A 21,157-nucleotide genomic window follows, 5' to 3' on the forward strand; every position below is an offset into this window, starting at 1 on the left:
AATTCGGCCCTTAGGATTTCTACCTGCACTTTTTTCCCAGTCGTTATTTTATTCCGGTTGATTTTGTTTATTCTTTACGTAGTTATTTTATTAAATTGATTTGCCACCCATCTCAAGCATTCTAGGTGGTGCTTCTAGACTGGGGTCCAAAATCTGCCCCCTTTGAAGAATCAGCATTTCAACCATCAGGCATTAAATCTAAGTTATCTGCCTGAGAGCCCTGGAAAGTGGCTGATTTATTCCGCTCAGGATCTGGTCTGGATAAGCGGAGAAGCATGGCTTTATTTTCAGAAACGCCATTTGCTCATCGCTAAATCACCTTACAAAATGATCTGCCCTCTGCTCTCCTCTCTCTCTCTCTCTCCTCTCTCTCTTCCTCTCTTTCTCTCCCTCCTCTTCTCCCCCTCTTTCTCTCTCCCCCTCTCTTTCTCTCCCTTCCTCTCTTTCTCTTCCTCCCTCTCTCCCCCTCTTTCCCTCCCTCTTTCTCTCCCCTTCTCCCTCTCTTTCCCTCTCCCTCTCTTTCCCTCTCCCTCTTTCTCCTCCTCTCTCTTTCCCTTTCTCTCTCCCCTTTCTCTCTCTTCATCTCTCCTTTTTCCTTCCCTCCCTCTTTCCTGCTCTCTCCCTTTCTTTCTCTCCCTCCCTCTCCCTCTTTCTCTCCCTCCCTCTCTGCCTCCCACTCCTTCTCTTTCTCTCTCCCTCTCTCTTTCGCTTTCTTTCTCTCCCACTCCCTCTCCCTTTCTTTCTCCCTCCCTCTTTCTGTCTCTTAGCTCTCTCCCTCTTCTTCTTTCCCTCTTCCCTCTCTTTCTCTCTCTCTTTCCTTCTCTTTCTCTCTCTCCCCATCTCTCCTCCTTTGTGGACCCAGGCAATTACAAATGCTTACCTGAGGTTAAATTAAGCCCTCTGCTTTAGCACAGGTTACTTCGGATGACTTTTACTCAATTAAATCATGCTATTTTACAGAAGGGGAGGAGGAAGGAGGGGGGCCTAGCCGAGGCACTTAATTATTTTCTATAACATACTCATTGCCATATATATATAAAATTAAAGTCTACCAGGAATTGCGACCTCCGAACAAAGCCCCGAGAAGCCCTCTGTGGTTCGCAGGTAATTATTTTCATTACAGCCGTGATAGAGGAAGGATCAGAAGGATTAACAATGCCCCCGATGTTTGCAGTGGTATGCAAGGTAAAGAGGGAGAGAGTTGAAATACGGCTCCGATAGGTTTCAGAGAGGGTGCTTGGCAAGCTAATTTAATATTTTCTTTCCTAAGCCAAAGAAGATGAAACGGCAGCAATTTCCTTGATGTTAAAATAGTAATAAAGGAGAACTGTCTGGTTGTATTGCGAACCTGTAGTCATAAATCAGGCAGGAAGCTTCCTTTCCACCCAACAGAATCACAGAGTTGGAAGGGACCTTGGAGGTCTTCTAGTCCAACCCCCTGCTTAGGCAGGAAACCCTACACTGCTTTAGACAAATGGTTATCCAATCTCTTCTTAAAGACTTCCAGTGTTGGAGAATTCACAATTCCTGGAGGAAAATTGTCCCACTGGTTAATAGTTCTCATTGTCAGGAAATTTCTCCTTAGTTCTGATTACTTCTCTGCTAGATTAGTTTCCATCTGTTGCTTCTTGTCTTGGCTGCAGGTGCTTTGGAGAATAGGTTGACCCCCCCCCTCTTCTTTGGGACAGCCCCTCAAATATTGGAACTCTGCTATCATGTCACCTCTAGTCCTTTTTTTCATTAGGCTACACATAGGAACTTCCTGTTCCCATCGCTGCTCCTGCTTCCCAATTTTCCAAGGGTGATAAAGTCATTATTCATATATATATTTGGTGGAAGGTCATTTAGATGATCTATAACAGAATGACAGAGTTGGAAGGGACCTTGGAGGTCTTCTAGTCCAACCCCCTGCCTAGGCAGGAAACCCTACACCACTTCAGACAAATGGCTATCCAACATCTTCTTAAAGACTTCCAGTGTTGGGGCATTCACAACTTCTGGAGGCAAGCTGTTCCCCTGATTAATTGTTCTCACTGTCAGGAAATTTCTCCTCAGTTCTAAGTTGCTTCTCTCCTTGATTAGTTTCCACCTGTCCTGCCTTCAGGTACTTTGGAGAATAGCTTGACTCTCTCTTCTTTGGGGCAGCCCCTGAGATATTGGAAGACTGCTATCACTTCACCCCTAATCCTTCTTTTCATTAAACTAGCCATGCCCAGTTCCTGCAACCGTTCCTCAAATGTTTTAGTCTCTAGTCCCCTAATCCTCTTTCTTGCTCTTCTCTGCACTCTTTCTAGAGTCTCTACATCTTTTTACATCGTGGCGGCCAAAACTGAATGCCAGATTCCCAGTGTGGCCTTACCAAGCCATTATAAAGCAGTATTAACCCTTCACATGATCTTGATTCTCGTCATTTTGGACAAAGCTCCACAGGGAATTGGCGCAGCCCTTTCCCTCCAAGTTTAGTTTCAGCTCTGCAATCTTCTCTCCAGGGAAAACTATTCAGTATTTTGCCTTCCGGAGCTGACAAGCTCTTGTTGACAGACACCGCAGTGGGGGAGAGGAGTGGGGGAGAGAGCCTGGAGGTCGCCCCCTTCTCTCTTCCCCTTTGACAAGAGAGATACCACGGCAGACATCAAAACGCGCCACGGCTGTCTCTCCCACTGATGGGCAGGAGTGACAAGAAGACCTAAGACCTACATGGCCCCTTGTGCTCCCTCCACAGGGAAGTGGGTCCAGCAGGCAACCCCGTGGAGAAGCCAGCAGGCGGACGGTGACACCTGAGGTGCCCCATGGAATCATCTCGCAATGATTGAGGAGCGTTTCAAAGTGCCAACTCGTTCTGACTGTGAAATAATCTTCCTTCCCCCTCTACTTAAAGAATAGGGTTTTTTTCAGACTGGGGAGGGGGCTAACAAATGAAGTGGGATTCAGGAACAGCTAAAACAGAGTCCTAGAATCATAATGGGACTTTCAGAGGTCTTCTAGTCCATCCCCCTGCCCGAGGCAGGATGAAAGGACGTCTTACCAGGCACAATGGATTTGCGAAAAAAGCCAAGGAAATTTAGTACATTATTCCCTTTGCCGAACACGCTTGCCTTCTGAAGGGAGGCCGCCTGTCAGACCTGGAAGCCATCTTTTACTTTTTGGATTTCAGGCCAGCCACACTTTCTACTGGGAAAACAGGAGGGGGGATTATACAGAGTATGGGGGATGTGTAGCCATAACAACATTCTTTTTCAGAAAGTCAAGGTCGCTTTTGTCCCTGCACCTGGACGGATGTGGATGAAAGGAATCTTTCTTCATGGCAATGAAGGATTGGACCATGTGATGGATTTGTGGGTGTTGGGGCAAGATCTTGAACTTTCAACTGGGTGAGGAAAACCTGGAAGCTTTCAGATTCGGGTTTTCCCAGGTGTGTCAACATGACATCTCTAATAAAATGGAAACTTTGAGGAAACTCAAGCTTCAGAGTCTTCTTTTGTTGGGGGTGTTACTTGAAACCCTGACATTTAATCCTCAACTTACAACCTTTCATTTAGTGAACATTCACAAAACTCGTGGAAAAAGTCAAGAAAAAATTAAATACGAATACACACATATACAAATTATTTCAAAGAATATTATTGTATTTCAGAGACCAGAACTTTTTTCATTGGGACTTATAGCTACTGAATTTTTTTTTTTTAAAAGACTCATGGAAGATTAATTTTTACGTCTGGTAACAGTAAGTGAAGTTATTAAATGCACAAAGAAAGAAAAGTATTGAAATGATCATAATGGAGGGAATAGATTTTTAAAACTGTTAGACTTTGCGGAGGGAGAGGGGACGTCTCTTAAAATATTGCTGTGAAATACCCAAAACTGCCCACCTCCTCCAAATTTCATCTTCAAATGTCTAATTATGGAGAGAGACACCCCTTTGCGGGTCTCATCAGATAACCAATTAAGGCCAAAAAATGTCCCAGGAGATGCCAGCCAAATTGTGAGAGCATCTCAATATGACAGGAGATTCTAAGCAGATCCTAGAGGGGGGTCTCTGTCTGTATGTCTCTCTTTTTCTGTCTCTCTCTCATTCTCTTTCTCTCTCTGTCTTGTTTTCACTTGTTTGTTCTCTCTCTCATTCTCTCCTTTTGCTCTCTCGCACTTTCTTGTTCGTTCTCTCATTCTCTCCTTTTTCTCTCTTCTCTCTCTTGTTTATTCTCTTTCTTTCTCTTGCACTTTCTTGTTCATTCTCTCTCTCATTCTCTCCTTTCTCTCTCTTCTCTCTCTTGTTCATTCTCTCTTTCTTTCTCTTGCACTTTCTTGTTCATTCTCTCTCTCATTCTCTCCTTTCTCTCTCTTCTCTCTCTTGTTCATTCTCTCTTTCTTTCTCTTGCACTCTCTTGTTCATTCTCTCTCTGATTCTCTCCTATGTCTCTCTTCTCTCTCTTGTTCATTCTCTCTCTTTTGTTCTCTTTCTCTTTTTTTCTCTATCTTGTTCTCCCTTGTTCATTCTCCATCTCACTCCCTTTCTCTCTCTCTCTCTCTCTCTCTCTCTCTCTCTCTCTCTCTCATTCTCTTTGTTGCTCTTCTCTGCACTCTTTCTAGGATCTTTTTTGTATTGTGGTGACTTGGACTGGGCATTCAAACATCACACGCTTGGTCTCACCAGAGTGGTATAAATCAACAGATCAATGCAATATCAGGCAAAGACGGTGCCTGCCTGCCTCCTCTCTAAGGGCCTTGTAAATAGGGTTCCTTGATGCAACACTGATGTTGTTACCTAGTTGGGTCATGAAACATTTGCAACAAAACAACCAAGCTCAGAGAGTACCAAGGACCACACAGTCGTCGTCGTCCTCCTCCTCCTCCTCCTCCTCCTCCTCCTCCTCCTCCTCCTCCCTGCAAACACCACTCCCTTCTAAGACTGATGATGTTACCTAGTTGAGTCATGAAACATTTGCAACAAAACAACCAAGCTCAGAGAGTACTAAGGACCACACAGTTTTCCTCCTCCTCCTCCTCCTCCTCCTCCTCCTCCTCCACCACCACCACCACCACCACCACCACCACCACCACCACCACTACCACCACTTCCTCCTCCTCCTCCTCCTCCTCCTCCTCCTCCTCCTCCTCCTCCTCCTCCTCCTCCTCCTCCTTCCTGGAAACACCACTCCCTTCTAAGACTGATGATGTTACCTAGTTGGGTCATGAAACATCTGCAAGGAAACCTCCAAGCTCAGAGAGCACCAAGAACTCCTCTTCCCAACCCTGAGTTACAAATACTCTCCTTTATTTGGTACCTAGTAAATAGGGCAAGAAAAAGGACCCACTGCCTGCCAGCTTCTGAAAAGATGCCATCAGGTGAACGCAGATGCCAAAGCCTCCCTGAGAACCCCGGGAGATCCTTCTCAGCAGCTGCCATTCAACTCAAGACGAATGCCAGCACCTCAGGCACCAAGAGGAAAACTTAGCAATCAGCAATGCAGGCCGGGCTGCATCATCACTGAAGTCAGTGGCACCAGCCGAAGGGAAGCCTTAGCCCCCGAGGGGAGGGGGGACGGCAACAGCCCCGGTGCCTTGACCCCTTCCATCTGGATGTCTTCTCCTGTTAGCCGGCCTCCGCTGCACAGTTGTTTTTCTCGCTGCCAGATTGTCAAGGAGAAGCATGGGGTTGACACACGGATGCAAAAGCAAGACAGTGCTGTCAAAAGCCTGCTCCGGAGCATCTCCTGGTCTGTCATATTAATTAACTTGGGATGACTGGGGCTGAATAACAACCACCAAACGGACCTGGAAGGGAACTTGGGAGGTCTTCTAGTCCAACCCCCTGTGTTCTGACCGAGGATTCCCGAGAGCAGGAAGCAAACTCCTGGTCCCGACAAAACCCCCTTTTATGAATTGACTGTGATTTCTGCTCATTCACATCCAGCCAAGTCTTTCGAGGGAGGATTTACAGTCACAGACCTTATCTGGCTTGGAGAGCTGCCAGGCCGATATCTGCAGAACTTGGCAAGGAGTCTCAGAGAGTCACTAACCAATTAAGAGAACTAATTGTCTCCTGCAAATTCCACTCCCCTTTTGCTCCTCTTTTATTTCCTCTGGGAGGGGACATTCAACGTCCACCTGTGGCCTTATTCCTTTGTCTGGCAGCTCTGTGCATGTGCACACTGGGAACAGGCTCCAGCTGTTCTTCTGCCTCACTCTGTAGGCAGCTAATAACTGTCAGATGGCCCTGGCCCCCTCTCTGCCTCCGACACAGAGCCCTCATCCGAGCCTTCCCCAGACTCCAGGATTAGCCCAGGTTCCTCCCCAACCTTCTCACTGTCCAACTCTGCTACCAGCTCCACTGGCCGCTATCTGGTCACCTCATCTTACTCAAGCAGAAGACTCTATACCAGGGATGTCAAACTCCCAGCCCAGATGTGTCATGTGCTGGCCATGCCCATGCCCAGTTTAGTGAAGGGTGTGGGGGAGGGAAGTCCTGATACGTCACATGAGACCTCCCTGAGAACATGAGGTTGACACCCCCACTCTATACCATCCACCAAGTAGGCCACACCTACAATGGCCACACCCACAATGGCCACACCCACCCAACAACCAGGCAGAGAACCCTTTGCTAACATTTTTGAAGCCCCACCTCAGCCGCCAAAAGTTCCTGGACCAAAAGAACGAAGAACAGAAGGCAAGAGAGCAGGGCCCACCATTGAGTAGTCATCACAGGTCTCTTTGGAGGCTCACCCTATAAATCTTTCATCTAAATTAGGAGCCTTTTGTGAATATTCCTTAAACCAATGTAAGGATTGCAAATAATGAGTTTGTGAACCAGTGGTGGGATTAAAATAGTTTAACAACCGGTTCTCTGCCCTAATGACTAGGCGGGTAAGCAGGGCTTGGTGGTCATGTCACTGGGTGGGCATGGCCAACTCAATGCCATTCACATCGATGGCCACTTTGCCTTAGCTGTTACAATAGTAATAAGGGTTAACCAGAGAGGCAGTTTCTGTAAGCAGGGCAATAAAGATTAGGCTAGAAACAACACCAGAAAGTTTCCTTCCTGCCTTCCTTACAGGATTAGCCCTGGAAAGTGGGGAAAGAAACAAAAGGAGATTTCTTACAACAACCGGTTCTCCAAGCTGCTTAGAAAGTTAACAACCGTTTCTCCTGAATAGATGCGAACTGGCTGAATCCCACCACTGTTGTGAACTTTACAGAAGCGGCCTCCGTTGGACCTTGTATAGGCAAAACAATTTCAAACAAAGTGAAGACTGGATTAGAAGACCCATGCCCAACGTGTGTGCGTGCGTGTGTGCGTGTGTGTGTTTGTGTGTGTTTGCATCCCCCCCCTCTTTTCCTTCCCCCAGAATTACCCCGCCAGATCTGACTTACTTGTGGAGAACACGCCATCCGTATGGACTGGAGGAGTGGAAGGAAGGAAAGGAGGGTGACCAACGAAAAAGGATCTCAAGGACCGTTCGGAGAGGAGAGGAGAGCGCTGCGCAGGGATGTTCTCACAGCTCCCCACGCTGTTGTGAATCTTGAGGTTCAGGGGCTTATCCTTCTTCTTGACCCTGGGAGGGAAGGAAGAAGGGAAACGGGCTGTGAGAAAGGATCGCTGTGAAAGGAAAGCTTTTTAGGTTTTGCAGAAAGAGGGAGGTCAACAGAGGTCAGAATCTGAGAGAAAGAAGAAAAAAAACCTGTTAGGTTGTCCAAGGATCTCCACAGCTTAGAAATCCTTTTCTGGTCATGATAAGCTGCTGGAGAAAAATGAGGGCAAAGACCAAGCTGATGGTCCACGTTCCATAAAGGGTATTGAGCTGTTCCCAACTGTTTTGATGAGACTTGCCTGAGGTGTCCAGAAATTTACACTTTCCATCCAGGCCCAAGAAGGCTGATATTCCATCATTGGAAACTTTCCGGCTGTCTTATTTATTTATTTAGTGTATGATGAGAACATGACCGAATATTAGATTACAAATTAACAGAGTTGGAAAGGACCTTGTAGGTCTTCTAGTCCAACCCTCCTACCCAAGCAGGAGACCCTACACCATTTCTGACAGATGGCAGTCCAGTCTCTTCTTGAAAGCCTCCAGGGATGAAGCTCCCACAACTTCTGAAGGCAACTTCTGTTTCATGGGTTGATTGTTCTCACTGTCAGAAAATTCCTCCTTATTTCCAGGTTGAATCTCTCCTTGTTCACCTTCCATTCATTGTTCCTTGTCTGGCCTTCAGGGGCTTTGGAAAATAGCTTGATCCCCTCCTCTCTGTGGCAGCCCCTCAAATATTGGAAGGCTGCTATCCTGCCTCCCCTGGTCCTTCTCTTCACTAGACTAGCCAGGCCCAGTTCCTGCAACCGTTCATCATATGTTTTAAGAGAAATTAACATAAACACCCTATCCACGTAATTAGACAAAACAGCTCTAAGGGGATACGGCAGTGGTTTCATAACTGTCCGATTCAAGAGTTAAGGTGGCACAGTGGTTAGAGGGCAGTACTGCAGGCTACTTCAGCTGACTGCTTGCTGCTGCTCGGCAGTTCAAATCTCACTGGCTCAAGGTTGACTCAACCTTCCATCCTGCTGAGGTGGCTAAAATGAGGACCCAGATTGTTGGGGGCAAGAGAGGCTGACTCTGTGAACCGCTTAGAGAGGGCTGTAAAGCACTGTGAAGCAGTATAGAAGTCTTAAGTGCTATTGCTATTGTTATTCCTTCCTTCTCCCTTCCTTGCTTCTATCCATCCATCCATCCATCTATCCATAGTGCACAATGGTTAGAATGCAATATTGCAAGTTAACTCTGCCCCCTTCTGGGAGTTCAAGCCTCACCGGTTCAAGGTTGACTCAGCCTTCCATCCTTCCGAGGTCAGTAAAATGAGGACCCAGATTGTTGGGGGCAAGAGGCTGATTCTGTAAACCACTTAGAGAGGGCTGTAAATCACTGTGAAGTAGTATAGAAGTCTAAGTGCTATTGCTATTGCTATTCCTTTCTTCTTCCTTCCTTGCTTCTATCCATACATAAATCCTTCCTTCCTTCCATCCATCCATCCATCTATCCATGGTACACAATGGTTAGAATGCAATATTGCAAGTTAATTCTGCCCCCTGCCGGGAGTTCAAGCCTGGTTGACTCAAGGCTGACTCAGCCTTTCATCTTTCTGAGGTGGGTAAAGTGAGGACCCAGATTGTTTGGGACAAGGGGCTGATTCTGTAAACTGCTTAGAGAGGGCTGGAAAGCACCGTGAAGCAGGATATAAATCTAAGAGCTATTGCTATTGCTTTGCCCTTCCTTCCTTCCTTCCTTCCTTCCTTCCTTCCTTCCTTCCTTCCTTCAGATTGACTCAGCCTTTCATCTTTCTGAGGTGGGTAAAAGGAGGACCCAGATTTTTGGGGCAAGAGGCTGACTCTGTAAACTGCTTAGAGAGGGCTCTAAAGCACCATGAAGCGGTATATATCTAAATGCAATATTGCAAAATCTGGTGTTTGGTTCTTATCCTGGTTGTTCCCCCCCCCCTTTCACCCACCACCCTTTTCTTCTGCCATTTTATTATATGTTATGTAGACAGCCTGAACACAGGGACTGCCTTGTTTTCATGACACTGTCATTTAATCAGGGAGTCGATTTTACTAAAGACACCTGTCCTGATTAAGTACATGAATTCAAATTAATAACGAACGCAACCGTCCTCTCCTGTTGTTTATTTGCTCTAAAGGACTGATATATTAATTCGGCCAACCTCTGGAGTTTTATGAATTCCAGAGGGCAATTACAGTTAACAGCCAAATCACTAGATTGGCTTCTCTTTGGCTTTCTCTCTGGTGATCCTTTGCTAAACTGAAAACTTAAAAGAGGACATAAACAAACAAACAAATAATAACAGAGCGCAAACTCCCTGCTGTTTTGTGCCATACAAAAGAATTCAAACGAGGGGGGAATTTGGTAGGTAGATATGGGAGGTTAAATTGGTAAAAAAAAGAGTGAATTATTGTTTCACAGAAATGAAAAGAGAAAAAAAAGAGGGGGAAAGGGGGAAAATTGGAAATAAGGGAAGAAGACTAAAGAAGAGTAGAACATAGGTTAAGATAGAGGTATAAACAAGATGGTAATCGTTAGTATTATGATGAGGAAGATAATTATGCTTAGTGTTATCATTGTATTTTTATTAGAAGATACATTAAGAGGAAAATGAATAGGTTAATAATGTTAAATCGTTTAATATACATTATAATTTTAAGATTAGAGAATTAATATTAAGGTGAATGATGTGTAAATGCTGAAAGCTGATGCACAGAGATATTTGAACCTAGATGACAAACTGTTTAAGGAAAGATGAAATTGAAATGTTATGTTGAAAAAATTTACACACACACACACACAGAGAGACACACAGACACACAGACATAAGAAATGGAAAAATTAGTGCATTAAAACCATCCATCCTGGATTATGTGCAATTAAAGCCATCTGAAAAGGAGGGACTTCCCAGGACGGGCTGCAAATTCCCTTTTTTTCCAGTGCTGTTGTAACTTTCAATGGTCACTAAATAGAACGGTTGTTAAATTGAGGGCTACCTGTGCAGGATTTGAGTTGAGGGCATTCCTGACAGGCAAATTAGGACCAACATTGAAAATCAATGAGTGATACAATTATTTCTTCTGGTCAATCAGCAAAGTGGAACGGATTTCCTGGAAGAAGATAACGTTGCCTGATTCGGACACTGAGCAGAAATATTTCACCCTACTCAGGAGTGAGATTCAGTCAGTTTGGACCAGTTCAGGAAAACCAGTAGCTCCGCCGATCAGCTGAGAGCGAACCGGTTCGCTCCCACGATCAGGTGGGCCTGCCTGCCCATCCCTGTGCTATACTGACCTATATTTCCTTTGTTTGAAGCCCAGCTGAGAGGCAGACAGGGTGAATTGCATGCTTCAGCTGTTTTACTCACTAGGGTTGCACTAAAAGGTACGTTTTTGAGCTGTTTGCAAACCTACTGCGCGCACGCAAAGCGCAATCTCCTCAAATGGGTTGATACACCGGTTGACTCCCTCCACTGAGCCTACTACCAGTATTACTTGCAGTCTTCCTCTTCTTGCTCCAAAGTATTCCTAAGAGAGGACACGGAGGTTTGCAAAGGAGAACATCTAAAGGAGAGGTGGGTTCCTACTGATTTGGACCGGTTCGGCCGAACCGGTAGTGATTTGGCGACCTGGGTCACCAAATGGAACAGGCGGTGATCCAGGCCTGCCACGCCTCCGAACCGGTTCACCTACAGGGCCACCTTCGGTTCTGCGCATGCGCAGAACAGTTGTCATTGCACACATGTAATTCCCGGTTCACCGACAAAAGGGCGACCGACAAAAGCGTGCCCGACTAAACCACGGTGACAAAACCGCAAGTTCTAAACCGCTTCAATGAATGAGCGCTGAAGCGTGCTGACAACAGCGAGCCAATAGAAGCGCACTGTAAACCTAACCCTAAGCCTAACCCTAAAGCTAACCCTAAAGCTAACCCTAAAGCTAACCCTAAGCCTAACCCTAAACCTAACCCTAAGCCTAACCCTAAACCTAACCCTAAGCCTAACCCTAAACCTAACCCTAAGCCTAACCCTAACCCTAAACCTAACCCTAAGCCTAACCCTAAAGCTAACCCTAAAGCTAACCCTAAAGCTAACCCTAAGCCTAACCCTAAACCTAACCCTAAACCTAAGCCTAAGCCTAAGCCTAAGCCTAAGCCTAAGCCTAAGCCTAAGCCTAAGCCTAAGCCTAAGCCTAAGCCTAACCCTAAGCCTAACCCTAACCCTAAACCTAACCCTAAAGCTAACCCTAAAGCTAACCCTAACCCTAACCCTAACCCTAACCCTAACCCTAACCCTAAACCTAAACCTAAACCTAACCCTAAACCTAAACCTAACCCTAAAATTAACCCTGAACCTAACCCTTACCTTAACTTAATTCGCGCTTCTGTCAGCGCGCTGTTGTTGGAGGGTTGATGACTTCGCGGTTTCGTCACCGTGGTTTCGTCGGCACGCTTTAGTCAAGCGCGCATTTGTCGGGTCACGGTAATTCCCCCCCCTTTTTTTAAAAACATTTTGTGCATGCGCAGACCTAGCTTTGTGCATATGTGCAAACGCCGTGCGCACGTGCAACATTTTTTGCACACACTGAACTGACAACCCGTCCCCTGATCTGAAGTCAAACTTTCTTCCTGCTCCGACCTTCCAAGGAGGAAAGAAGGGGATTTTGCAAGGAACCAGAGTGAATTTCTCCCCAGTCTCTCAGTGCTTTCTGCCCTCTTGTGGTGAACATTTTTAGCTTGGCCCCATAGAGATGCAGAACGCGACCCCCATCCCACATGGCTAATTTCCCCAGGAACGTAGGCCGATTTATCTTGTCTGGCCAATGAATCCTGATTTATGGCAGGCCTGGCACAATGCAACTTCCCCTTCTAGACCAGAGAAACATGTTTTAAGAATCACTGCCTCAATTTGTCTTTGTCTCCAGACCGTTTTGCTCCTTCCTTTGCTCCTTCCTGACAGAAGTTCTGTTTCCAAACAATCTGCTCAGCCGAGTTTCAGGAGTGAAAACCTTGTTAACGTGCTCAGGGGAAGGAGGCTGAAAGCCAGATGAGATGGAACGAACAATCAAATGCTTCGCTAAAAAGAGATTTGTAAGAGGAAAGGTGTCCTCAGGACGCTACTCCTTTCTTGGCCCTTATTTTGGAGACCACTGTCCGTGGTAAAACGCCCTTTCCATCCTGCCTTGGCTAGGGGGGGAGGGGGGCTTTAGACTAGAAGACCTCCAAGGTTCCTTCCAGCCCTACGATGCAACTTAGCTGGACAAGCACCCCCTGACCTACAGCCACAATTGAACCCATAATTTCTGTTGCTAAGCGAGACATTTATTAAGTGACTCTTAGTCCGTTTTACTACCTTTTCTGCCATGGTTGTTAAGTGAATCACTGGTGTTGTTTTGTTAGTAACATGATTGTTAAGTGAATCCAGCTTCCTTATTGGTTTTGCTTGTCAGAAGGTCACAAAACGGGATCACATGACTCGAGGACACTGCAACTGTCATAAATATAACTGAGTTGTCAGTAGAGTAGAGTAGAGTACAGTAGAGTAGAGTAGAGTAGAATAGGAATAGGAATAGGAATAGGAATAGGAATAGGAATAGGGAATGGGATAGAATAGAATAGAATAGAAAAAGAATAGAATGAAGAGTAGTGTAGAGCAGAGCAGAGTAGAATAGGAATAGGGAATGGGAATGGGAATGTAATAGAATAGAATAAAGAGTGAAGTAGAATAGAATAGAATAGAATAAGAATAGGGAATGGGAATGGGATAAAATAGAATAGAATGAAGAGTAGAGTACAATAGAATAGGAATAAGAATAGGGAATGGGAATGGAATAGAATAGAATAGAATAGAATAGGGAATGGGAATGGGAATGGGAATGGGAATGGAATAGAATAGAATAAAGAGTAGAGTAGAGTAGAGTAGAATAGAAATAGGAATAGGAATAGGAATAGGGAATGGGAATGGGAATGGGAATGGGATAGAATAGAATAGAATAGAATAGAATAGAATAGAATAGAATAGAATGAAGAGTAGAGTAGAGTACAATAGAATAGGTATAGGAATAGGGAATGGGAATGGGAATGGGAATGGAATGAAATGGAATAGAATAAAATAGAATATTGGAATGGAACAGAACAGACGAGGAGGACGAGGAGGACGAGGAAAGAAGAATTGGATGGAATGGGATAGAATGGAATAGAATAGAATAGAATATTGTAACAGAACAGAACAGAACAGAGGAGGAGGACGAGGAAAGAAGAATGGGATGGGATGGAATAGGGTAGGATAGGATAGCCTATAGAATACTTTATTGGCCAAGTGTGATTGGACATACTCAAGGAATTTGTCTCTGGTGCATAAGCTCTCAGTGTGTATGTACAAGCCATAAGTAATAAGCATCATCCTAAAATACAATCATAAATTACCGACATCACTCAGCGATACTCATAAGATACTAAATAAGCAATCAACATAAACCATAACAGGATACTAAATAAAAGGAACCGACATGAATCCTGTGATACAACAAGACGCCGTAGTCATAAGAACATAAGGAAACGGGTAATAGGACAGATGAGAAGGATAATCAGTAATAGAGCCCTATTAGGGAGGGGGGGTTCACATCCCAGGGCATAGACAGTGTGGCGGGGATCAGTTGTTTAAAGAGAGCCCGGCTCTCAAAGGAAGCCCTGTTTAAAGAGCAGAGATTTCATTGCCTGAAAGTTTTCTAACAAGCTGCAGCCAGGGAGACTAAAATCACTGTGATGTTGGAAACAAGCACCTGAAAATTCTTGCTTATTTTTTCTGTCCTGTCTTTTTGTGAGAGTTTGCGTGTGTGTGTGTGAGAGAGAGGGGGGGGAGAGGGGGAGAGAGAGAGAGAGAGAGAGAGAAGGAGAGGAGAGGGAGAGGGGGGGGAGAGAGGGAGAGAGTGCTGTAAGGCTGAAAGTTTCTTTTTTATCTGGAGACGTAACAAGAACCTTTCCATTTGAAATGGGGGGGGGGATTAAACAAATAGTTAAATAGGGGAGCGGAAATGACAACATCCAGTGCTCCAGAACTGCCAATGATTTTTTTTTTAATGGAATAAGAGAGATAACCAATGATGGCAGAATTTGAGTGGACACGATGGTATTAGGGATTGTACTCCCAGATATAATCGTGCTGACTCCTTCTGAAAAATAGAGACATTTTCTTATTTTCTGGAAGAAGAAGAAGAAGAAGAAGAAGAAACCAGGCTCCTTTTGGCAAGAAGAGAGAGAATTGGGAAACGGGATATCCACCATTGGGAAATCAATTTTTTAGTCGAAATAACAGCAGGTGTATTCTGGGAAAAGGCAAACGTTGCAAGGAATATTAATACCTGAACATCTTACTAAGGTCGCCTAGCTAACCGCAGACACATACGCAAGTTCTGCAGGCATTCATTAATGCAGAGAAAATGACATTGGGCTGGGTGACGCTGGATTCCCACGTTTTAGCCACAGTGTAATTTGCTTGTTTGTAGCTTTGTGGGTTTCCCACAGCACCCCAAATTACCACTTGCTGAACACCACTGAGCACATATTGTACTAAGTCACCAACCAACCACGGTTACCAACCACCTAATGAGATTGTCACACCGCACCAAGCGGGAACAATGCGTAGGATGTTGTGGGAGCCAAGCCTGTATCTCAGGAGAATTGGATCATTAAAGGCTACCTGCACTCTGCCCCTTGGTGTGTGGTTCTGTTATGGCCCGCCAGCAGCCAGCAAAGCCGGCAGCAGATTCAGACAGTGAGGAGGTTGGGGAGGAACCTGGGCCAGTCCTGGAGTCTGGGGAAGGCTCTTATGAGGGCTCTGTGTCGGAGGCAGAGAGGGGGCCAGAGCCGTCTGACAGTTATCAGCTGCCTTTGGAGTCAGAGATCAGTGAGGCAGATGAACAGCTGGAGCCTGTTCCCAGTGTGTGCAGTTCGCACCAGTTCGGTAGAACCGGTTCGTCAAATCTACCGAACTGGTTAGAAGAGGTTCCACCAGAAAGCAGGCCACACCTACAGAAGAGGTTCCAAAAATTTTTGAAACCCACCACTGACACACACACACACATACACACACACAGACTCACACAGAGAGGGAAAGAGAAAAGAAAGAAAGGAAGAAAGAAAAAAGAAAAAAGAAAAAAGAAAAAGTGAGAGATGAAAGAAAAAAAGGAAAAAAGGGGCAGAGAGACAAAAGGAAGGAAAGAGAGAGAGAGAGAGAATGGAAAGAAAGAAAACACATGGTCGGCAAGCCACTCCCACCAGGTCACATGGCCGGCAAGCCACTCCCACAAAGGAGGCCACACACACAGAGTAGGTTCGAAAAATTTTTGAAACCCACCACTGGGGCATGCACAGAGTTGCCAGACGAAGGGAACAGCTAAAGAACAGGGGTTGACTTGGGAGTAAGGCCAGAATTGGACGATGAATGGCCCCTCCCAGAGGAAATAAAAGAGGAGCGAAAGGGGAGTGGAGTTTGCAGGAGACCATTAGTTCGCTTCATTGGTTCGTGACCCTCCAAGACTCCTTGCCAAGTTTGCAGATATCGGCCTGGCACCTCTCCAAGGCAGAGAAGGTCTGTGACTGTAAATCCTCCCTTGGAAAGACTTTGCTGGATGGTGAATGAGCAGAATTCACAGCAAATTCATAAAAGGGGATTTTTGTCGGGACAAGGAGTTTGCTTCATGCTCTCGGGAAGGCTGGGTCAGAAAAAGTTTGATGCTCACACTGGAGAAACTTCCTTCATTGCCCCTCTCGGTTGTCCATAAATGTATTACACATCTGCCACAGGTGTGCCGTCAGCACATATTTAATAAGCCTGGGATCATATATTGTTTAGCCCAAGGTGGTTTGGTTTGGGCTTAGTGTAGTTCTACAGGTCCATCCAGTACATTTTGTAGCCTACGGTTTGTCATCCTATCAGGGTTCCAAGTAACACCCCCAAGAAAAGAAGACTCCGAGACTTGAGATTCCTCCAAGTTCCACATCTCCCTTTTATTAGAGATGTCATATTGGCACATCTGGGAAAAACCCAAATCTGAAAGTTTCCAGGTTTTCCCTTCTCAGAAGAAATTCAAGTCCCTGCCCAGCACCCACATGTCCATCACATGGCCCAATCAGGCACCGTCCCACTGGAGATGCCTCCCAGTCACGTCACTCAAGGTGCAGGGCAAGATGTCCTTGACGCTCTAAGAAAGGAATGTTATTTTGACTATATCTACCCCACTCCATATAATCCTCCCTCCCAGCTTCCCATGGCAATCGTTGTGGCAGCCCTGAAGGCCCAACGCAAAAGACCTGGCACATCCAGTGTTTCCTCCCCATTTTTCCCCCCATTTCAAATATTTCATTACTTGATCAAAATATATAATGCAAAAAAAAAATGAAAATGAGGGGGAAATAAGGCAGGAAAAGGGGAAGAGAAAAAAATGTTCAGTTTAGGAGGAAAAGAAAAGCATTGATTTCTGATTCTTTTTGGTGCAGTAGAATAAGATAGTAATGCACATCCTCAACTTTTTACTTTTATATACTAATGCATACTCGCCATTTCTATGTCAACAAACCTACCTAACCAGCAAAACCCAAAACCAAAGTTTCATTTTTCCCCCCAATTCAAGCACAAAATCCAAGAGATTTCTGGGTAGAAACAAAATTAATGGTGTTCTTTTCTTTAACCAAAGCAGTCCATTTTGCTATCTCTGTTAACTCCATTAAATTTTGCAAGTCATTCATCCATTGTAGGAATCAAGTCCCCTGCGAGTTCCCTTGGACTGCAAGGCGATCCAACCGGTCAGTCCTAGAGGAGATAAACCCTGACTGCACTTTAGAAGGCCAGATCCTGAAGAAGAAACTCAAATCCTTTGGCCACTCAATGAGAAGGAAGGACTCCCTGGAGAAGAGCCTCATGCTGGGAACGATGGAGGGCAAAAGAAGAAGGGGACGGCAGAGAACGAGGTGGCTGGATGGAGTCACCAATGCAGTCGGCATGAGTTTAAATGAACTCCAAAGGATGGTAGAGGACAGGAAGGCTGGAAGAACGTTGTCCATGGGATCACAATGGGTCAGACACAACTTCACAACTAACAACAACAAGGAATCAAAGTATCCTTCCATTTTTTGTTCAATATGTATTCTTGCTGCCATCAACATACCTAAGCTTACCCGTTTTAAAAAGTGGGGATTTCAATGCCCACAAAACCCCAAGAGCTGAAATCCACACTCTGTCTGAAAACAGATAAGATTGGGAGCACCTGCCATAATCCAACGAAAGAAGATTTGAGCACCAATCCAGTCCCATATTGTTCGTTTTTTTAAAGGGCTCGTGGAATTCATTTTGGCTATGCTGCGATTGGCAGTCCCCATTGGAAGCCTTGGTGAACAAAACCATCGTAAGAAAAACAAACCATCTCGCCTGAAGATTCAGTCCTTTTTTTGCTTTCCAAACCGAGGTGTGTCCCTAAGAGGTCACACCAAGGAAAAGTAAGAGAGCCTGCAAAACACACACATACACACACACACACACAACTCAAGTTCCTTTCTTCTGATCCGGAACAGACATCCTCCTTGTAGGGCCTGTTTTCAACACATGCCCTTCAGCTCTGTGGGCATCTGGAGAAACCCTGGGTGGGAAATGACGGCATTGGGAGCATCTCCAGACTTTACTGAAGGATGCATCTGACAGAGACTGGAGCAAGGAAGAAGAGGAAGAAAGAAAGAAAGGAGGAGAGACTGGGGAAAAAACACACACCCCAATTATCTACTCCCTTTCTAATAGGTTAATTGTTTGCCAGCACAGGAAAAGATGCTATTTGCTTCCAGATGCCAGGGGACAGGCTGTAACCAATGTATTTGTTTTAAGGAAGTTTACACGGTTGCCCGCTCAGGCTTACAATTGCCCCCCCTCCCCATGAGCAAAGGGACAAGTGTTGAAAGGGAAGATCTGGTGAGAAATGAGCGGGGATGACCGGGCTCTAGGGATGGGGGGCTTCTGATGTGTCATCACTTAGGGGTTGCCTTATGGTCAAGTGAGTATGTATGGAGTGATAGTACCAACTTTGTACTGAACCGGTGAGTCCCACATTTGGAATGCTATGTACGGTTCTGGTCACCCTGGTATAAAAAGATGAAGAGACTCTAGAAACAGTGCAGAGAAGAGCCACAAAGATGATTGGGGTCTGGAGGTAAATTGCATGAATGGTTGAGGAATTTAGGTATCTCTAGTCTAATGAAGAGTCCTTCCTTCCTTCCTTCCTTCCTTCCTTCCTTCCTTCCTTCCTCCTCCTCTCCTCCTCCTGCCCCCCCTCCTCCTCCTCTTCTTCTTCTTCTTCTTCTTCTTCTTCTTCTTCTTCTTCTTCTTCTTCTTCTTCTTCTTCTTCTTCTTCTTCTTCTTCTTCTCCCTCCACCTCTCCCATAATATATACATTGCACAAACTTTTCATCCCTTTGCTCTTGTCATGTTGCTCCACTTTTCCTGCCCTGGGAGCAGATTCTGCTGCTTCCCCCCTTGCAATCTTCTAACTCCCAATCTCAGAGAGCACCAAGAACTGCACAGTTCTCCTCTCCTCCTCCCCTTCTCCCTCCTCACCCTCCTCCCCCCTCTCCTTCTCATCATCATCCTTGCAAACTCCACTCCCTTCTAACACCAATTATGTTACTTACTTTGGGTCAGGAAACATCTGCAAGAAAACAACTAAGCTCAGAGAGCACCAAGGACCCCACAGTCCTCCTTCTCCTCCTCTTCTCCTTTCTCTCCCTCTCCCGCTCCCCTCCCTTCCCCTATCCCGTTAATATATACATTGCACAAACTTTCCCCCCTTCCTTTGCTCTTGTCATGTTGCTCCACTTTTCCTGCCCTGGGAGCAGATTCTGCTGCCTTCCCTACTTGCGATCTTCTAACTGCCATCCGGATGGCTCTAAACCTGCTCCTGCTTCCCGAGCCAGGGGTTCCTTCTGCTGCTGGGTCACTTGACATCTCAAAGGCCTCCCAGCAGCACCCACCACTGCCACCAGGTTCTGCAACCAGTGCCATGCTTCTTGTTCGCAAGGCCCAGAGGCAGCAATGCTCCTGAACGTTGGGAAGTGTGAAAGCGATGGCTGAAAGCTACCTGTCACAAAGGCACTCCAAGGGCAGCACAATGGGGTTCTTTCAGTCTGCTTTGGCCAAGCAGCCAGGTCCTCAACTCACAACAGTTCAATTAGTGGCCATTCAACATCACAGCGGCACTGGGAAAAAAGTGAACAATGTCCATTTTTTACACTTACAACCAATGCAGTATCCCTCATGATGTGCGATCAAAATTTCAGATGCTTGGCCAGGGTGCATATTTATCACAGTTTAGAATAATAGAATAACAGAGTTGGAAGGGACCTTGGAGGTCTTCTAGTACCAACCCCTGCCCTAGGCAGGAAACCCTATACCGTTTCAGACAAATGGCTATCCAACATCTTCTTAAAGACTTCCAGTGTTGGGGCATTCACAACTTCTGGAGGCAAATTCTGTTCCACTGGTTAATTGTTCTCACTGTCAGGAAATTTCTCCTTAGTTCCAAGTGCTTCTCTCCTTGATTAGTTTCCACCCATTGCTTCTTGTTGTACCCTCGGATGCCTTGGAGAATAGTTTGACTCCCTCTTCTTTGTGGCAACCCCTGAGATATTGGAAGACTGCTATCCTGTCTCCCCTGGTCCTTCTTTCATTAAACTAGACATACCCAGTTCCTGCAACCGTGTCTTCATATGTTTTAGCCTCCAGTCCCCTAATCATCTTGGTTGCTCTTCTCTGCACCTCTTTCTAGCGTCTCCACATCTTTTCTACATCGACGAAAACTGGATGCAGGATTCCAAGTGTGGCCTTACCAAGTCCTTAAAAGTGGTATTAACACTTCACGTGATCTTGATTCTATCCCTCTGTTGATGCAGCCTAAATTGTGTTGGCTTTTGTTTCAGTTGTTGCAGTGCAGTGTCTCTGGGCAGAAGCCAGATTCACTTAACAACCGTGTGACTGATTTACTAAATGCAATATGTTCACTTAACGATTGTGGCAAGAAAAGTCATAAAACGGGCCAAACTCACTCAAACAGATGTTTCCCTTAAACTCCATAGCAGGGGTGGGTTCCTGCCAGTTCTAACCTCTCTATAGAAGAGGTTCCACAAATCTACTGTGCCGTTTTAGAGCCGGTTCCAGCTCCCTCCCCACGCCCGTTCTCACATCATCAAGATGAAGAGTGAGAGGAGGAATTCTGGGAGTTGAAGTCACAAGTCTTAAAGCTGTCAGGTTTGAACACCCCTGAGTTTTCTTTCCTCTAAAGGGTTAGGGGTGCAAGGGTCTTGTAACTTGACAACTTTAAGACTTGTGTGCTTCAATGCCAGAGTTCCTGAGCCAACATGACTGGAGGAGGAATTCTGGGAGTTGACGTCCACAAGTCTTAAAGCTGTCAAGTTTGAACACCCCCTGGGGTTTTTTTCCTAAAGGTTAGGGGTGCAAGGGTCTTGTAACTTGACAGCTTTAAGGCTTGAACGCTTCAATGCCAGAGTTCCTGAGCCAACATGACTGGAGGAGGAATTCTGGGAGTTGACGTCCACAAGTCTTTAAAGCT

General features: G+C 45.6%; 1 protein-coding gene across 1 annotated transcript in view; it reads right to left on the reverse strand.

Annotated features, from left to right (window-relative positions):
• KSR2 (kinase suppressor of ras 2) overlaps positions 1 to 21,157 on the reverse strand; it is a 196,156-nt gene that overhangs the window by 91,741 nt on the left and 83,258 nt on the right. Inside the window, 1 exon segment of the mRNA XM_032229918.1 lies at positions 7,372 to 7,553. Within this exon segment, the coding sequence (XP_032085809.1) occupies positions 7,372 to 7,553 (182 nt within the window).

The sequence above is a fragment of the Thamnophis elegans genome, chromosome 13, assembly GCF_009769535.1.
Source record: "Thamnophis elegans isolate rThaEle1 chromosome 13, rThaEle1.pri, whole genome shotgun sequence".
NCBI lineage: Eukaryota > Metazoa > Chordata > Lepidosauria > Squamata > Colubridae > Thamnophis > Thamnophis elegans.